This window comes from Gadus morhua, chromosome 16, assembly GCF_902167405.1.
Source record: "Gadus morhua chromosome 16, gadMor3.0, whole genome shotgun sequence".
NCBI lineage: Eukaryota > Metazoa > Chordata > Actinopteri > Gadiformes > Gadidae > Gadus > Gadus morhua.
This window is the reverse complement of record NC_044063.1, coordinates 17,323,249-17,341,430: the sequence shown is the minus strand read 5'-3', so window position 1 is coordinate 17,341,430 and position 18,182 is coordinate 17,323,249. Positions and strand designations below refer to the sequence as shown.

The 18,182-nt window shown below is 43.6% G+C and overlaps 2 protein-coding genes across 4 annotated transcripts; one reads left to right on the top strand and one right to left on the bottom strand.

Annotated features, from left to right (window-relative positions):
- Positions 1 to 3,950: 3,950 nt before the first annotated feature.
- Positions 3,951 to 7,038, top strand: rnf26 (ring finger protein 26). The gene has a single exon (XM_030381591.1). It carries the CDS (start codon positions 4,399 to 4,401, stop codon positions 5,800 to 5,802), a length of 1,404 nt encoding a protein of 467 aa, XP_030237451.1. The 5' UTR covers positions 3,951 to 4,398; the 3' UTR covers positions 5,803 to 7,038.
- A 6,924-nt stretch (positions 7,039 to 13,962) lies between these two features.
- Positions 13,963 to 17,541, bottom strand: c1qtnf5 (C1q and TNF related 5). Of its 3 annotated transcripts, none has more exons than XM_030382050.1 (4): positions 17,463 to 17,541; positions 17,242 to 17,367; positions 15,251 to 15,501; positions 13,963 to 14,813 (listed from the first exon to the last, which is right to left on the bottom strand). In XM_030382050.1, the coding sequence occupies exons 1-4, from the start codon at positions 17,495 to 17,497 to the stop codon at positions 14,293 to 14,295; spliced, it is 933 nt and encodes a 310-aa protein (XP_030237910.1). In that variant the 5' UTR covers positions 17,498 to 17,541; the 3' UTR covers positions 13,963 to 14,292. The 3 variants fall into 3 exon arrangements, with proteins under 3 accessions (XP_030237910.1, XP_030237911.1, XP_030237912.1); XM_030382051.1 differs by having other exon boundaries at positions 15,251 to 15,498; positions 17,463 to 17,538; XM_030382052.1 differs by lacking the exon at positions 17,463 to 17,541 and having other exon boundaries at positions 15,251 to 15,498; positions 17,242 to 17,456.
- Between the last annotated feature and the right edge of the window lie 641 nt (positions 17,542 to 18,182).

Here is an 18,182-nt window from a genome sequence, read left to right as displayed (position 1 = left end):
AATCTGAAGATCCTGAACGTGGTTTGAACACCAAGTTTTCACACCCTCTTCACACATGTTGGCTAATAGCAAATAGCCTCAAACCAAAATCCCGGCACGGCTCTCTCGCAGAACTTGTCGCTCATAAAGCCCTTTCCTTTGGGTGGATTTACTGGGCTGAAGATAAATTAACAATATCATCTGGCCACTTACAAGCTTCCTATTTTTTTGGACCAAAAAAGTGAACCGCTAGACTGTTTTGTCGCTGGAGTGTAAACACACTTAGGAGCTACCCCTGAACCTGACTATTTCTACACATCCTCCGGTGGCATGCCAAACAGGGAGTGACCCCAGCATGTGTGCCGGTGTACTGTGCCATGGCGGTACACGCGTAGCTTCTGTTTACGCCACTCAAGGCTATGGCTTACACCCCTGCTTCACAGAGTGCTGGTAGGAAGGAAAGAGAGGAAAATAAGTCATTCTTTCCAAGCCACTGAGGCCAGACCCAAAGGCAAGTTGATTTGGGGGGGGGAAGCGGGGGGTTGTCTGTGTAGAAAGAGAGGCATCTATTGTCCACAATACGGGGGGTCGGGGGGAGAGTGGGAGAGACATTTGAATATCTACTAAACTCCGTCACAATAAAAGCGATTGTGACAAAGGGACACTTTGATACCGACTTGCGCGAAGAAATGCACATGGTCCCCATGGTGATTGTGTTTGATGGAAAATGTTAATTGTTAAAAACCATCCCAATGGCATGGCCAGCCAGAGGCTGTCCAGCCAGGGTCATTTAGACAATATACAGCAAGAATAAAGAAATAGGCATTAAGAGAATTAAAGTTCAAAGAAACAACTTTTTGACAAAAAGAGCCCAATGAAGGACAATAATCGTTTTACGTTAAACGTTTTGAACATATTATCTTGAAGGTTTGGAAGCGGAGTGAACTGTGACAGACCTGGTCCCAGTGAGATCATACATACAGGACAACATGTGAACAGGAAGCTGAGCGGCTACCTATTAATGCGTGGAGACAATGAGGTCCTTGAGTCATACTGAAGGAAGGAAAACGTCAAGAGGACAAAAATGTGTTCCCAGGACATCCACGGGCTGTTACTGTGAACCATCACGACACATGCTCAGTCAGCCTGTCATCCTTTCTTATCACTACACTGCTAACCTTTCTTCTCGCCCTCATCTCATCACCCTCTCTCTCTCTCTCTCTCTCTCTCTCTCTCTCTCTCTCTCTCTCTCTCTCTCTCTCTCTCTCTCTCTCTCTCTCTCTCTCTCTCTCTCTCTCTCTCTCTCTCTCTCTCGACCAGGGGGTTCATGTGGAATGCTGGGGTCTTGTTAAGGGGTCTTGACCACTCCGCGCTCTGGGAGTACAACTGGGAATTGTGTTTTCCCATAGAAGCTTCTGGTCTGTCACTTACGCACTGTGCACTCTCGCTCACTCGTTCTCTCTCTCTCTCTCTCTTTCGTTCTTTCTCTCTCTCTTTCTCTCCCTCTCTCCCTCTCCTTATGCATACATACAGACACAGATACACATCTTTATAGAGCACATGATTGTAATGTACGCTGGACACGAACCCTGGCCAACATTAAGCCAGAGGAACCTAACATTGAACTTGTTGAAGGACAAATCAGTAAGTCAATCAGTCTGTAGCAATGGACAAATGGTAGGGATTGATAAGGACAGGATGTGAAGAGGCAGCAATAGAAACTTAACGCCTGGCTAACCAAAAACGACCTCTAAAGGATGAGCACAGTGAAGTCCTCATGGACAAAAGCCATCTGTGACAAAGTTGTTTCCTGTCCTTCCTGGGTACCTCAATTCGGTAGAGCATGGCACTAACAAGGCCAGGGTTAAATGGTTTGGATTCGGCTCTTAAAATGGCTGAATAACCTGGGGGGGATGGCTGGAGTCGCACATGAAAGGACGGGTGAATGTGGGCACATTTCTTGGTTACCAGGAGAGATGGGGTACATTGGGAAACCTGAATTAGCAAATTAGTCCTCAGCAACTTTTTACCCGTGGTAAGATACAAGTCCCTCTGTTGTTTTCCATGGCCTCTCCCCAACTGGTTTCTTCTTCTGCAGTTTACTATGACATAAATGTTGGGAAAGTAGGATGCCCAGGTTTTGTTCCTTACAAAATAACCACATGTAAACTGTGAATAAGTTAAGAACTGGAAATTTGTTTACCAACTGTGTTGCAAGGATGAACGGAATACTGCTACTAATAACTCTGAAATGCTTTGGGTGGCAAAGATGTAAGAATGCAAAAGGTATAGGGTTAGAAGAACACAACTATATTCCCCAGACTAAGGATGTGTATGTACATGTACTGTGGGAAATCACTGTGGGATTCACACATGTCACCATCCAATACACCATATTGTCTTGTAAAGGGAATCCATTTCAGCTCCATTAGGATTGTAAACGTATGCGTAACATTTAGGGTGTTGGTCCATTAAAATGCCTGCAGAAGGTGGAGAGGACATTGGCAAACCATTCAAACCATCTGCTTTTGCAAAAGGAAGGATTTGGTCCTCGAGAAAACAAACACAGGAAGTTGACTTCTGCATGGACCACCCTACCCAAGAGGCGTTGCAACAAAGACAATGAAATGACCCACAAGACCTTTAGCTGCTTAAGTGACTCCTCATCCCTAATGAGTCATTAAATATTCAAGAAAATTGTACTTGGCAGGTTGTGCCACACATTTGTGAAGGATTTCGTTTGATCTCAGCAGACACACACTTCCCTTTGCCATGTCATCGCATCCTTTGTTGCTGATCGGCTCAGCTGTGGAGGATAGAATACAAGGAGGAAAGGAAATTCAATTTTATATCCACTACAAATCTTGCGTCTTGCCCCTTTATTGTTGGTCTCAATGTGAGGAAATGGGATACGCAAGTCACTGCTTATTGAGTTAATGTCAATGGAATTGTCAATAGAGTGGCGAAGTCACGCCCCTTCCGGTAGAGCTCATGGGACCTATGAGATCGAAAAATATGAATGGGTGTCAATGGAGAGAAAATAATTATTTTCTGCTCCCAGTCTTTATATGCCCTGGATTACACATGATGTTGTTTGTGGATTTAAATGATCATTTTTCATGCAAAGAACTCGACACAGGGATGGCGATCTCTCTGCTCCTCTTCACCACTTTTTTTCAAGGCGAGGATAAAAGCATAGAAAGAGGTGAAAACCACTATAAGTCGGGGCATGTGGAGGGTTTTAGTTACGTGCCATCTCTATGTGCCATCTCTGTGCCGAGTTCCAAGTGCGGGTGTGGTGACGTATATCATATGCGTCGAGAGCAGCGAAGAGCTGTAGTTCACAAAGCGGCCTCACATAAAACCTAAAATTATCAAACTGATTCACGAAATGTTTTAGTTTTCTTTGCATGAAGAATTATCATTTAAATCCACAAACAACATATGTGTAATCCAGGGCATATAAAGACTGGGACCAGAAAATAATAATTTTCTCTCCATTGACTCCCATTCATATTTTTCGATCTCATAGGTCCCATGAGCCCTACCGGAAGGGGCGTGACTTCGCCACTCCATGGACCAAATAAATTGGCAAACTTCTTAATTATTTGCAGAATGCTAAATTTGTAAGTAGTAGTATGATAATTGGGACACACACACACACACACACACACACACACACACACACACACACACACACACACACACACACACACACACACACACACACACACACACACACACACACACACACACACACACACACACACACGCACACACACACCTTGTTGTACATTATTTAACATATCGTCTATTTAAAATGTATTCGTCAAATTTGTTTTTCTTATTTTTTAATTGGTTTACAATTCATCTTTACAGTTTAAACTATCATTAACAATATAGTACCGATTGTATGCGCATGCGGTTGCGCCAAAATCACGCAGTGATTTCCAGGAAGTGGTGAGGTCAGCTGACCAGCGAATAGTCAAAAGAAGTATGGCGGCTACCCTGAACAGTGGGAAGTTCTCTTGTGATTTTTATGTTTATTGTCGGGATTACGCAAATCTTTTTCGTTGAAAAATTGGCCGCATAAAATGATGTTTGATACCTTTTCGGGAGAGTGGAACAGTTTGATTCACAACCCTGGGATTAAGAGAAACCTGTCGGTCCTTTTTGAACATAAACATCCGCTGTGTAAGTGTGCGTTGAGCGTTCTGCTCCTGGCTGACCAGAACGCAAAAAGATATCTCTGTATTCCCACGTAATTATAAACAACGATTTTTTTTCGCTTTGCACGTCTTTGCTTTTTCATACAACAGCATACTGTGAAGAACACCTGACCAACAAACACTAGACATGGACTGCTTCTAATGCCCAAGCCAGTCTGGATCTGGTTAGTTGTTTTGCAGCGACGATACAATGGCTTTAGTGAACTTTCTTATTTTTCCTTTGATAATTTCCTCTGTAGTAAAATGCTTAGACTTTCTCAGCTTCCTTTTGGACTTAAACTTTGTCATCGTCCACACTGTGGTGCGGTCTGTTTTAGCCGTCGTCACGTTTGTAAACAACCTACCTGTATTATTTTGGAACTTTCTCGTTGGATTTTGGAATTGGATTCTTCTCTGTTTGATATCCATGGCAGAAACTACTTCACTCATCTCCCATGGCACCGTAAACATGGCCGGAAGTTGCCTGCTCGCTCTCGGAGGATTACTAGAGAGCCTGAAGATGGTTGGCTACCTTTCTATGCACGTCTTCCTCCGTGGAAGGGAGTATCTCTACAGGGGTTTGCTGTTTGTTTTGGAATGTTTTGGTATTGCCGCAAGCCTAACGGTCTATTTTGCTAACACGGTTGTCAACTACGTGCTTATTTGCACCCAGAACATGTACTCTGCTCTCATCAGTGTTTGGCACACGGTCTCAAGTCCGCTACAGAAGGTTGTGGAACTCACCCTGACCCTCATCACATTCCTCTATAGCAGCCTCGTCGGGACCTCCACCTTACTATGGACGCCATGCAAACTGGTACTGGACTTTCTGGTCTCACTGACACAGATCTTCATCAGTATCTTTATAATGAACATCTATGGCCTTTTGCTAACCATCACTATCGCCGTAGCTACCACCGTCTACCTTAACCCAGAGCTGGTCCATCAAGTCAGGCGACAGACTGTCCATTATATCAATGCAGTCCCGACCCTGCAAAGACTATCCCTTGCTGCACAGACCCTAACTCGGAGCCTGCAGAGAGTACCCGGACATGTCCCTGGGGCCCTAAGACATGCCCAAAGACTCCTCCGACGCCTGTACCTGCAGGAGAGGTGGCTCTGGAGGCAGCTGTCTCAGCAGGGCAGCTGGCTGAGCCTCACTCTACGAATGCGAGCTTGGAGGAACAACAATAACAACAACAACATCGACGCCAGAGTGGGCGGCGACGGGGACCCTCGAGAGGAGCAGCGGGATCCGCCGGATGGGAGTGCAGGAGATGCGCCCTACCAGGAGCAACCGGACCAGGAGCAACCAGACCGGGCCTACCCCAGCTCCAGCAAGGTCCGACCCCTGAAGCAGCTCCGGGCTGCGGGTAAAGAGGAGGGCCTCCCAGTCCCGCATGCCAAGAACCTGCTGAGTCTGCTCAAGGAGCAGGAGGAGAGGAAGAAGTGTGTGATCTGCCAGGACTGTAGCAAGACTGTGGTGCTGCTGCCCTGCAGGCACCTCTGCCTGTGCAGGGGCTGCACGGACATCTTGCTTCGGCAGGCCCTCTACCGACAGAACTGCCCGCTGTGTCGACACATGATCCTGAACACGATGGATGTGTACCTCTGAGGGCTCGCAGGCCCCCGGCTGGGGGGGGGGGGTTCATCCACCACATACCAATGACCACTCAAACAGTGTGCTTTCTTGTTTTTGACTGTTTACTGATGATTTTGTCGTTGCCTCAAGACTACAGGCCAATACAAGATCTGCAAGCATTTTATGTTGTGTGAATTGTAGAAGAGATATTGGGTTGTGGTCGCAACTGTGTTTATATGCTTATACAAATACTAGACTAACATCTGATGCTTGTGCTCACTTTGCTGTAAGAGCAGCAAAAAGGGTTTCTGAAGGTGCAGGGATAAGCAGTGTGTTGCAGAATGCTATCTATAAGAATTCCAATACAATGTCATTTTTGTTGCATAACATTTGTATAGTCTGTGAAACAAGTATGCCTTAACGCATTTGAACGAGAAAGAGACAAATCCTTTGCTATGGCTCTGAGACCTATATGTGCCAATGGACACAACTACATTGTACTTTCTTTGCTAAGGACCTAATAACACCTGTTTATAAACTTGAAAGAATCCACTATGAGGAAATGAGCTACTTGTGGTTGCCAAATACAATCTCTAATTTGCTCTTTCTAATTCCAGTCTTCCATCATCTGATAGCTAGTAAAAGGTTAGTCATTGAATAATTATAATGTTTTAAAACATACTTTTTTCTCCTGTTAAGGGACCATACATGTAATTCTGTTGACCATGCTTTACAGGTCTGCTTGCTTAAAAGTATTATTAGAGTCTAATCATTAAAAGAGGTGTCATGTGCCTTCCTGTCTTATTTGACAAATTATATATATTTTTGTAATTGGCTATGTGTGACAGAGCGAAAGGATAAATGGACAATATGATGCTATTTGAAAACACAGAATGCTATCATTAACCCTAACCAAGTAACCACTACTGCTGCCCCTATCCAGCACCACTTTTGTATCGTTTTTTAGACTGCACGGCCATTTTTTGATACGCCAAAGATAGGATTCAAAGTCCAAATGGACCAATTTGTTGTTGACTAGAGACTTGTATTTCTCTCAGGTATTTCTTAAGACCTTGACCCCATCCCTGCTCACATGAATTGACAGTGTCGTCCATTTTCTGTGTTGGAAAGGAGCCCACAGTGAGTTCCTGTGGGCCTGCTGGGAGAACTGACGTGACTATGTGGCATCAACTCATGAATGTATTGTTGTAAAGTGTGTTCGGTCCCGTCTCAGATGATTTGAGTTCATAATAAAAACCATTGTGTAGAGATGGCTATTATTGTATCATCGATTATATAAACAAAATACACTATTCTATAAACTATCTTAACAAAAAATATATTTTTCTTCATATTGCAGGATGCTAGAGATCAGTTAGAATTGCAGGAACCATTTTGCATTCCTTTCAGCTTGGTTTACATTTCTGAATGCTTGGTCCCTTTCTGAATGTCCATATCTGGATATATTTATTTGATACTAGTCCCACATAAACAGGCAATAACGCTCCTTCAAACTTGGTAAAAGCTACATATTGTAGAATTTGGTTCTCTTATCGGCCCTGTGACTCTTGAAAATTGTGTGTGTGTATAAACGGCTCCTCCAGTGTTTGTGGTTAATGTTCCCTGTTTCTGAGTCATGGCCTGCAATAGCATGCATCTGAACCTCTGTTTGATCATTTAGTCTTGTGGTGGGAAGAAAGGAAAGATGGGTGATGTCAAGGCAACTGTATGAAGTCGATCTCCCATTCCTGGTCAAGGATATTGGCAGAGAGAATCAATTCAGCACTCTGGACAGCACAGTTTTGCCAACTAATGAATTTCAATCAGTAACACAACGCATATCCTGGCGTCCAACCTAAGACCAATTTGCACTCCATGATGGACATCCATGTGAGCCTCTGTCCTCAGAGAGATGTCAGAGCCGTGGGTTCAGGGATTGTTTAATGTCTGCTGACACCATGAGGCCACTCTGCAGTGTTTATATGTAAGGGATACATTAGGACCGTGTTAACAGAGAAGAGGAAGTACGATGACAGTGGAAGCCAACAGAGTAAAGATGTTCATACCCATGGGACTCGTTCTTTAACCTTTGACCCCAAATCGGTCTCGGTTGGAAGCAGTGTGGGAAAATCACACAAAACTCAAGTCGAGAAACTGATATAGTACTGCCCTTTTTTATTTATTTGTCTTGTCACCCATTTTTCACTTTGCTTCGTGGTAACCTGTCTACTTATTTCCCTCTACAGACCTATCTATCATTGTCATCTCATCCTACTCAGTCACTCAGCTATCCGGTACTCTGCATTGTTGGACCCACACCCACCACCCACCACAGTTCTATGACTCATCATTTTCACACAGAAGATTAGATCGGTATTCCCCATTCTGCCTTGTTGCTGTGTGGGAAAGGGGGGGGGGGGGGGGGGGGGGGGGGGGGGGGAGAAGTTGAGCATGGAAAGATGCACTTTGTTTCAGACTGGGTTACTATATGTTTCGATTACTTCTATTTGTAAGGATATGTGGCCATAATTATAACTATGTTTTGGTAACTACTATATGTGCATTACTAAGACTGTATTGAACCCCAAGCAGCTGGTCGTCAAAGCGTCAGCTAATGGTGAACAAATAAAAAACAATAGAGGTTGAGAATATCCATACACTCGAGTATGGCGCTTCCCGGTTTCAACCCAGCACCGATGCTCACAACACTTGTTTTGATTTATGGCTTGACTTATGGATCTTTTTAAATAGTGACAAATTAATTGTTATTGAACATAAGACGTGTATTTGAAATAAATCACTGAAAGTCAAACACACATGCTGCAGTTTATGCCCATGCCTCTGGCAGAGCGCACAGCCACAGTTAGGAGACCAGAAGTTGAATGCCAAGAACAGGCTGTTACCACAGTGACAGCAAGGAAAAGAGATAAGGAGAAATACAGAGGAGGCTTATTGCTACACAATGCTAATTAGGAGGTTGGTCACAATAATCCAGATCATCCAGATAGCCTCCTTTACAAAGGCGTGATGTGATCAGTGGTTCAACCGATGATAAGAGCTGGGGCAGCAGGAGAGAGCAGGGGAGCATGGAGAGAGCTGGGGAGAGCAGAGAGCAGGGGAGCATGGAGAGAGCTGGGGAGAGCGTAGAGAGCAGGGGAGTGTTGGGAGAGCGGAGAGCAGATAGCTGGGGCAGAGAGCGGCGAGCTGGGGCAGAGAGCTGGGACAGAGAGCAGAGAGCTGGGACAGAGAGCAGAGAGCTGGGACATAGCAGAGAGCTGGGACAGAGAGCAGAGAGCTGGGGGAGAGAGCAGAGAGCTGGGACATAGCAGAGAGCTGGGACAGAGAGCAGAGAGCTGGGGCAGAGAGCAGAGAGCTGGGACAGAGAGCAGAGAGCTGGGGCAGAGAGCAGAGAGCTGGGACAGAGAGCTGGGGGAGAGAGCAAAGAGCTGGGACAGAGAGCTGGGACATAGTAGAGAGCTGGGACAGAGAGCTGAGCGCTTGGGCAGAGAGCTGAGCGCTTGGGCAGAGAGCTGGGCGCTTGGGCAGAGAGCTGGGAGCGGAGAGCAGAGAGCTATGGCAGAGAGTGGAAAGCTGGGGCAGGGGGCGGAGAGCAGAGAGCTCGGGAGAGTGGAGAGCAGAGAGCCAGGGAGAAGAGGGGAGGGATGGAGGATAGAGGCATGATAGCCATCAGGTCAGAGGGCACCTTAATAGACCCCCGGTTGTTGACCTTCACACAGAGAGGAGGTAGTTAATCCATGAAATGGGCTACTGTTCAAGCCCCCCCCCCCATCCACCCATCCATCCATCTATCCCCCAAAAGTAGGCCTATCATCTATGGAATGTGACAGTTGTGTACCACGATATCAATGGCCAAACGTAGTTGCAACACACACACACACACACTTGTGTCCGCAAACACGCACATATATAGGCTACACCGCACAGAGGTATAATTGAAAAGTGCATAACAATTATAGCCACAGGGCCAAATCCTTAATAATAAACCGCTGATATGCATATTTCCCAGAAGCAATCATTGCATTGACAAGACCACAAACTACCATTTGAGATATATTGTGCTCTGATATATAATAAAACCATGATGAGGATGAGTTGTGGGGTTAGCCATACCCTCAATCATACTTTTGTTTCTTGGGACCGGGGAGAGTGCCCATTCTCGACCGATGGGCCACTCCTAGCCCCAGCCCTGGTCCGAGTGCACCTCTTACAGGCTTACGTAAACCAGTGCACGATATTCCGCAATTAGTTTTCTTACCCACTACGAAGTGATGTGACTGACCATAACAATTTGTATCCTCTTCAAATAGTGACAAAACAGTTCATCCTTAGTCTGTCAAGCATAAGCATATAAACACCTGTTGGTAGTAATCTACTGTCCTATTAAATTAAAGGGATCTCTGACAAGCGGTTGGATTCAATTATCTTCCCAAATTATCTGAAAAGTAAATGGCTCTGCTAGAGTGTGAGGCTTTACAGGATGTTTTTTTTTTTCCGAATATGTTGTTCAGCCATAATCATAGGATCCCTATAACCAGTGGCGAAGCTAGACCTCTTTTGGGTGGCCTCAAGCCCACCCAAAAATTGCCTTAGCCCACCCTATCAGTTCGTCCTCAAATCTCATATTCAACCTCTTTTTTTTTACACAAGCATGAGAGAATGGATGTTGTACACTAATAAACAGGCTCAAATGGGCTAGTGAAATTGAGCGCAACCTTCCTGCAGGAATCTCTAACCTCTGATTTGTGGGTGGGAGACTCCTGTTTGACAAAACCAAAAATGCAGCACGAGCGCACCTAACATAGTTTCTGCTGTTTTGTCAAAAAGGCTAGCTAGTCTTTATCAGAAAATCCACTATTTCCAGCTGTGTAATAACATGACCAGGTAATAATAATATTCATTTTAAAACCTTGACATAATCTGTCAGATGTTTTAAATGACAGTTGACCACAAGGCGATTCTATGTATGCCTCCTTTTGAATTGCTTCATGGTTTAGTCGGCAGAGGCTTGTAATGCTGCGTAGCATGATAAGCATGATAAGGTGCAAGGAGCAGAAAAAGTTGACATGGGTGCTAATTTTCAATTAAGAAAAAACGCTGGCATTATTTTATCAGCTGAGGGCGTATTCATTGCCAGAACAACTGATCAACATCTAATCAACAAGTACCACATGTTCTATTACTATGAGACTCATGAAAACGCCCTCAGTTGATAAAAGGTGTCGGGGGGGGGGGGGGGGGGGGGGGGCGCGAGCAGCAGACGGGACTTAGTGTCTTATCTATTTATTTATTTTAATAAGTTACTTATTTTATTTTAAATAAACATAATACCAAGGGTCAGAAGTTTTACAACAATTTTGATCTTACAGAGTCATGACATAGGGACTTGGTGTCTTTATTCATGCTTGAAAGATGAACATATATAATTTTTTTTGAAAGGGAATAAGCTGATGAAGCTGACAAGTGACCAATGTTTACTGTTTAAAAATATTTTAAATTAAATGCAAACCCCAGTGAATCATTTGCTCTTGTTTCTCTGTTTTGAGATTCACACAGACTTAGCAGTCTTGTTTAAATGTTACAAATTGAGTTAATACACTGAAGTTGGAAATATTTTTAAGTTGTTGCAGATGTTATCTCCGCTAATTTTATTAATCTAAATAAATAAATATTAGCAGGTTCTCAATAGCAGGCTATTTCAAATCAGGGAGGGCGCCTAGGGAGGGAATGACAGTAAGTTATTGAGAATCACTGTTCTAGAACATGTTGTAGGCCTACTTGTTGATTAGCTCACGTTGTTATGGCAATCAAAATGCCCTCAGCTGATAAAATAATGCCAGCTTTTTGTTTTTTACTGAAAATTAGCACCCTTTTTTTTTGCATCAGAACAAGATTTCAGAAGATTTATAAAAATGTATTGGTCCCTGAAAGGGGGACAAGATAGTTTAGTGCTCCCGAAATAGTGGTCTGTTAATCATAGTATTAGGCTAGTACATGTTGTATTTGTTGATTTTTTTGCATAAACATACATCAATAAAAATGTATGTTGATACAATTTATAAAATTGTATTGGTCCATGAAACTAAGGTGACATAATTTAGTGCTCCCGAAATAGTGGTATGTTTCTCATATTATTGATCTAGTACATGTTGTACCAATGTGTTTCAGTAACTGTGTAAATAAAAAAAAGGGAAAATATGGTCATTTTTGAGTGAAACTTACACAAAGGAAATGTAATATACCTCAAATTTGTTTGTATAGTTCACAGCCATGGATTATTCCTTCATCCAAACGGTATTTTTTCCTTTCATCACTTTAGTGGTTCAGAACTGCATTTTTTAGCTGACATTGCCAGCTATTGGCTTAGAGTCATACAACAGCATAGTAATTAAGATAGATATAAAGGTTGTGGAATAAAAAATTTGAACAGGACTTTATTTACTTCATAGACCCCTGTGGCTTCCTGGTGTTCAGCCCCCCCAAAAGTCAGAACCTGGGATCGCCCCTGCCTATAACACTCGAGGCCCTCTTACCCGGGAGAGTCGATGAAGAGGCTGTCAACCAGCGGTACTTTGGCGCCCTCTAGTGGAGCTGTACGTAAACACAGAGCTCCCAATCCCACATTGTGGTTTTGCTGACCTCCTGACTATAAAGTCGAAATGTCTCTGAAGAAAGGTCACTTGCCTTGATTTAACCAAAACGAATGAGGATGATTTAATGTTAATGAACAAGATATTTGGCCTCCATTACCCAGACAGACGCCAACGAGCTGTTATGTCTAGAGTGATTTCACTGTCTGCTCGGTCCGTTCTCCCACTACACTCACAGTTCCTGAACTAATGGAAAAGCCGAACGATGCCCAGGCATAGTCGATTTACTTCTTTCCATCTGCCCTTATGTCCTAGGTAAACAATTGTTTATTTATAGCTTTTAGTTTGAGGGAATAATATAGTAGGAAAAAAACAATTCCATATGTATGAGATATTTAGCAGCCAGATGTCAATCTATGCCTCATTTTGTAACTTGAAGAGTAACCGAGCACTGAGTCACCATTCCTCTTGCATTAATGTCATCACCGAAATGAAAAAGGAATAGAGAGAAAACCATCTTGGTGAGCTGTTGAGTCTGATGCACGAGCTGTGAGAAGCATCCGATAGAAACATATCAGACAGACAGATAAAAAGACGAACAGAAACAGCATTTGCTCAATCCAAATCTTCTTTTGATAGGCTACTCATTTGCCCAGATATATTTTTTACAACCCACATGTTTGGCTGTCCGCTGACATCCATAATAATTATATCAATCACGTTGTTGTTAGATGTAACTCAGCTAAAACGAAAGTTAAACAATAAGTAAATATTAAGATGGCTACCATGTCGTGGTCTGTTCGAAGCTCCACGTGGTGCACCAGTCCATTGATAAGACTTGAGTCACTATATCAACTACTCTGGAGAAGCTTTGGGGCGGTTGCTAAATGGATCCAAACATTTTTTATTCCATTAAGTCAAGGTTAAATGCACCATTTTAGCTTCTTCGAAGTAAGGATATTGTAGCAATGTCAACCATCCCTTTAATGTTAATATAAAAACGATATCTTGATTGAGGGTGATTTAAGAGCTACGTTTTGAGGTGGTTTACCCTTCGTCCCTGAATCGTCACACCACTATAGCGCCTTGAGGGAAATGGTACATAACCTTATTCCTCAAAAAAGTCGGTATGTTCCTTTAAAGGCATGTACCTTTAAATGCATGTACCTTTGAAAATGTATAGGTACATGCATTTAAAGTTTAAATGCGTGTTGATTTAAATGCTGTTTGCTTTAAATGCATGTGCCAAAGCCTACAAGTGGTCTCGCCTCCCAGTAAAACATTGTAAGTCTAACTGTACGTTTTCAACTCTCATTTACAGCTTTAAAGCTATCGCTCAAGCGTTTTATCGCTCCTATCGCTTTAATCGCTCATGTCTAATAGAAAGTGAATGGGCGTTTATGGCTCAAAACGCTTTACAGCTTTTGGTGTGAACGCACAGTAGAAAGTGAATGGGCGTTTATCGATCAAAACGCTTTACAGCTGTGAACGCACAGTAAGGAGGATTTGAAAAACCACATTCAAGTTCGGCCGAACACGAGGTTATTTTACGAAGAACATTGGCCAAAACGCTACTAAACAACTATTGCATATTAAGTTTCTACTTTATTAAAAGTATAACTTTGTTATATCATAAATGACGAGTCCTTGGCTGAATGCCACTGCCAAACTCAATCAGTTCAACAATCAGTAGTGCCTTTCAAATGATGCAGGGAACGTCACTTCTCAATCAGAGCACCTGATCAGACCTTATCTGTCCCGAGTCCTTCAAGCAACATTGACCTTTTTATTATTATTACCAAATACCAGCTCTGATCATTCAAACCAACAAATAAAAAAGGCCTCCAAAAGGGTTGATTGTGTTGGGACTGTTCTAGGAGAAACAAGGTGTGTGGAAATAGAATGGAATGCAATTTTATGCGAATACAGCCGAGTTCTTCCAGTCAGAGTAGACCAGGAAGCCTGTGAACGTGCTGTCGGTCTTGCTGCTGGAGTAGAAGCCGCTGTATTCCCCCAACGCCATCTGGACCCAAACCTGGTCGCCAGGAATCAGGTGGAGCATCGTGCCGCCCGACAGTGAGGCCGGTTTGGGCCAGTTGCCATAAAACTGAAAGTAGGACGCCATGGTGTGGCCATTTTTTATCAGGTCAAACTGCAGGCTGGCGCGGTACACCGTGGCGTGGACCGCAAAGTAGTAGACCCCGGGGATCTTACAGGTGAAGCGGCCCGTCTCTCGGTTGAAGTCGCCCTGCTCGTTGAGCGTAACCTTGTCGAAGCGCACCGCGTCGCCCACCGTGAGCGGGGTGGCCACCGTCTCGGAGAGTTTGGCGGTGAAGGCGGATTTGGGAGCGACGGCGCACTCTCCTTCCTTCCCCCGCTCCCCCTTTTCCCCACGGTCTCCGTTGTCTCCGGTGATACCCCTCATTCCCAGCTCCCCTGGAGGTCAGGGGAAAGCATGTTAATGGCTTCAATTACGATCGAGGCGGTGTCTGTATTCTTGTGATGATAGTGCATGTTAATGGCTTCAATTACGATCTACGCGGTTTCTGTATTCTTTTTAAAAGGTGACGTATCATAACGCCAGGTGCGAGTGTGATTAGCCATTACAAGCCGTTTTGAAAATCGGCCTCTTCTGACATCACAAGTGGGCGTGTCCACCTAGACGTGTGTTGGATAGATCAGTCTACCCGCATACCCAGTGGACTGCAGCAAACGTTGCTCATCTATCCGTCATACGTCTAGGTGGACACGCCCACTTGTGATGTCAGAAGAGGCCGATTTTCAAAACGGATCGCAACGGCTAATCGCACTCACACCTAGCGGCTTAATGTATCACCTTTAATAACACAGATGATACTGAACACAGGGCTCACCTTGCTGTCCCCTGTCTCCCTTCTCTCCCTTCTCCGCCGGGGCGGCGTCCCTCCCATCCCGACCGTCTCTCCCCGGTTGGCCCGGGGTCCCGTGGACCCCTGAGGAGCCCGGGATACCAGGGTGTCCCGTGCACAGGCTGGGGGGGATCTTGTTGTCCTCCAGGAGGTCCGAGAGGCTCACCTGCAGGCCACAGACGAGGTTGAGCAGGAGCAGCGCCAGGAGCCTGGGGGAGGTCATCGCAGTGATCCTGCTGAGCAAAGACATAAGACGACACATTAAACAACCGACGTTCACAATGGGATGTTTAGGGAAGCAACTGTGGACAGACATCTTTCACAGGGGGCTTTTTAGATGCTGTTTAGATCTGATCGGATGGAGGTTACATTTTTATATATTTTGATAGATAATAGAATTATAATTATGAAGAGGTTTTTTTCTTGACTAATTTAAATCTTATACTTTGCAAGGATGAAGTATGTGGAAAACATAAGAAGTGCTCTACTCCATTTATAGCTTTATCTCGTCTCTGATTTTTTTTATATTAAAGTCAAACCCACCCCTCTGGGGGAATTTTTACATCAGGTTTCTGAAGGTCTCATTTTAGTTAATACAGGTGCACTTTTTGCATAATTTTCCCTAACCAAGAGTCATGTTAATGAGGAAGGTATTCCTCATAGAATGAAATGCAAGATGGGAGATCTTCACTTAGAAACACAAGTACAAATATGTTTTGAGAAAGGCAGTATATTGAATTGCTTGAATAAATTGCCCTGGCATGAAATAAAATACATTGAGAAAATGATCGACAATATAAAAAGAGAGCATGAAAATAGAATACAATACAACATAAAATTTCTCGGCCAGTAGCACAAAATACCAAAAATTCTCTATTTATTATCACCATAACATTTAGCACATACACTTTCCTCAAGCATTCAGTCAACACTGGAGCAAATGCAACACTTCTAAGTGCTGCACGACCAAGTAAAAACCACTTGATGGAGTGCAGAGTAGCTAAAGGAATCAGAAGACAGCCTAAGTAGTGTGTCTTGTCACAAACTAGCCAAAGTTTATGGTTACAACCAGTATTCAATACGAAATCTTCTGTCTGCGTGGGCGGGCTGGCCAAGGAGCAGGACAGTCAGTTGCCATTACAGGGGCTAGGAAATATATTTAATATAAATATCTGGAGTTGACTAAAACAGTCGTTATGGACATTTGAAAACTACACATCACACTCTCCGTCCATATTTAAACATATCCAAAAGATCTGTCCAGAAGAAAATGTATTAAGTAGCAAAAGGCTGTTTTGGCCCTAACTTCCAGGAGAGAAGAGGGGGAAGGGGTGGCTGTCTGAGCGCTGTGTCAGCGTTCCAGGAAGACAGCTGTCTGCTCCCACTCCTTTGTTTCCCCATGAGGTTCATACACTCTCACTGTTTCATATTTTTAATTAGAGAGCAGAGCAGGACCCCATGTTCAACCCTGCACCATGGGCATGTTTATCCTACTGCTCAACTTAATGTTAGTGTGACTGTTATACAAACACATTAATTCGGACTATTTCAACACTAGGTCCCGTTTGTTTAATGATATACATAACCAGAGATATTACTAGAATTACTCCAAGTCCAAAGGCCAAACATAAAAAGTTGGGATCTGATGCAAAGTTTATTGCATCCATATCCAAACCTTTTTCATTGTATTCGTTTTTATAAAAAAAAACTATTTAATAGTTCACAGGCTCTACTCTACTATAACATCATCCCATTTTCTTTTCTCCTAAAAATTTGTCGTTCCATCCCCCTATAAATAATCCACCATTAGGATATATATACATGACTAGCACCCACAACTGGAGAAACGAGTGTTATCAGACTTGGCTCATCTTCTGGTGTGGAATGCCCTCCACCCACAGACACTGTTAGCGTTTTATCATCTCGGTGGCTCCGTTCAACAAAAATATAAATAAAATCATGAAAAAGCAACTTACCAGATGGTGCGAGTGAAGCCGTTGTAGCGAAGCTGCCCTTCACGTCTGTGCGGATCAGAGACGAGCAAGCCGAGGTCCTTCCTACCATGAAGTGAAGCTAGGAAAAAGTGAGAAGGGCAAGGAACTCTGGAAAAGAAACGGCAGTGAAATCCAATTAGAAACAGAATAGCAGGAGTGAGATGATTTAGTGAGGGTGGAGAACAGGGAATGTGAGAGCCTACTGTAGGAAGAATTTCCTGTGCTCTTCAGCCAGCATTAATAATGGAGTGTACTGGAATGCACTTTATGTAAACAGTTAGCCTGGGGAAAACATATTTGGGAAGTTACACCAGTAAGAAGTAATAGATGTTTTTGGACAATATGTGCATGATTGCATCAGATGCCGGTGGAATTTAGTTAATCACAGCCCCAGGGAACAGGGCTGTGGTCAGTAATTATGTCACCACTACAAACAACTGAGGTTTAATCTGCCTGGCTGGCTCTCTATTACACAAAGCCATACTGTCAGAAGAGAAAGGGATAATGAGATGTCAATATACTAAGCAGACACAAAGATGGGTTTCAAAACACAGACACACATTTACCGTGTGTGGTTGTGCTGAACTAAAGCTCAACTCAATGGTTGTCAAACATAATGTGCATTTATCAAAAAGAGGAACTTTGTTTCCGTCTACTTATACCAGATGGTTTTTACACAGATTGGTAAATGTGTGCGTGTGTTTAAGTATTTATATACACGTGTGCATGCATGTATGCATGTGTGTGTGTATTTATGGATGCATGTATGCATGTATTTGAAGCGTTCATGCACATTCCCACGACACACATTAACCTTCCATATGGCTTGGATTTACTGGACTCCCAGTCCCCTTTTAGCAGCCTTAAAACCACTTATTCTGTATGGGATACACTGAGCAGGTGAGGCTTTGGTTGGGGGGAGA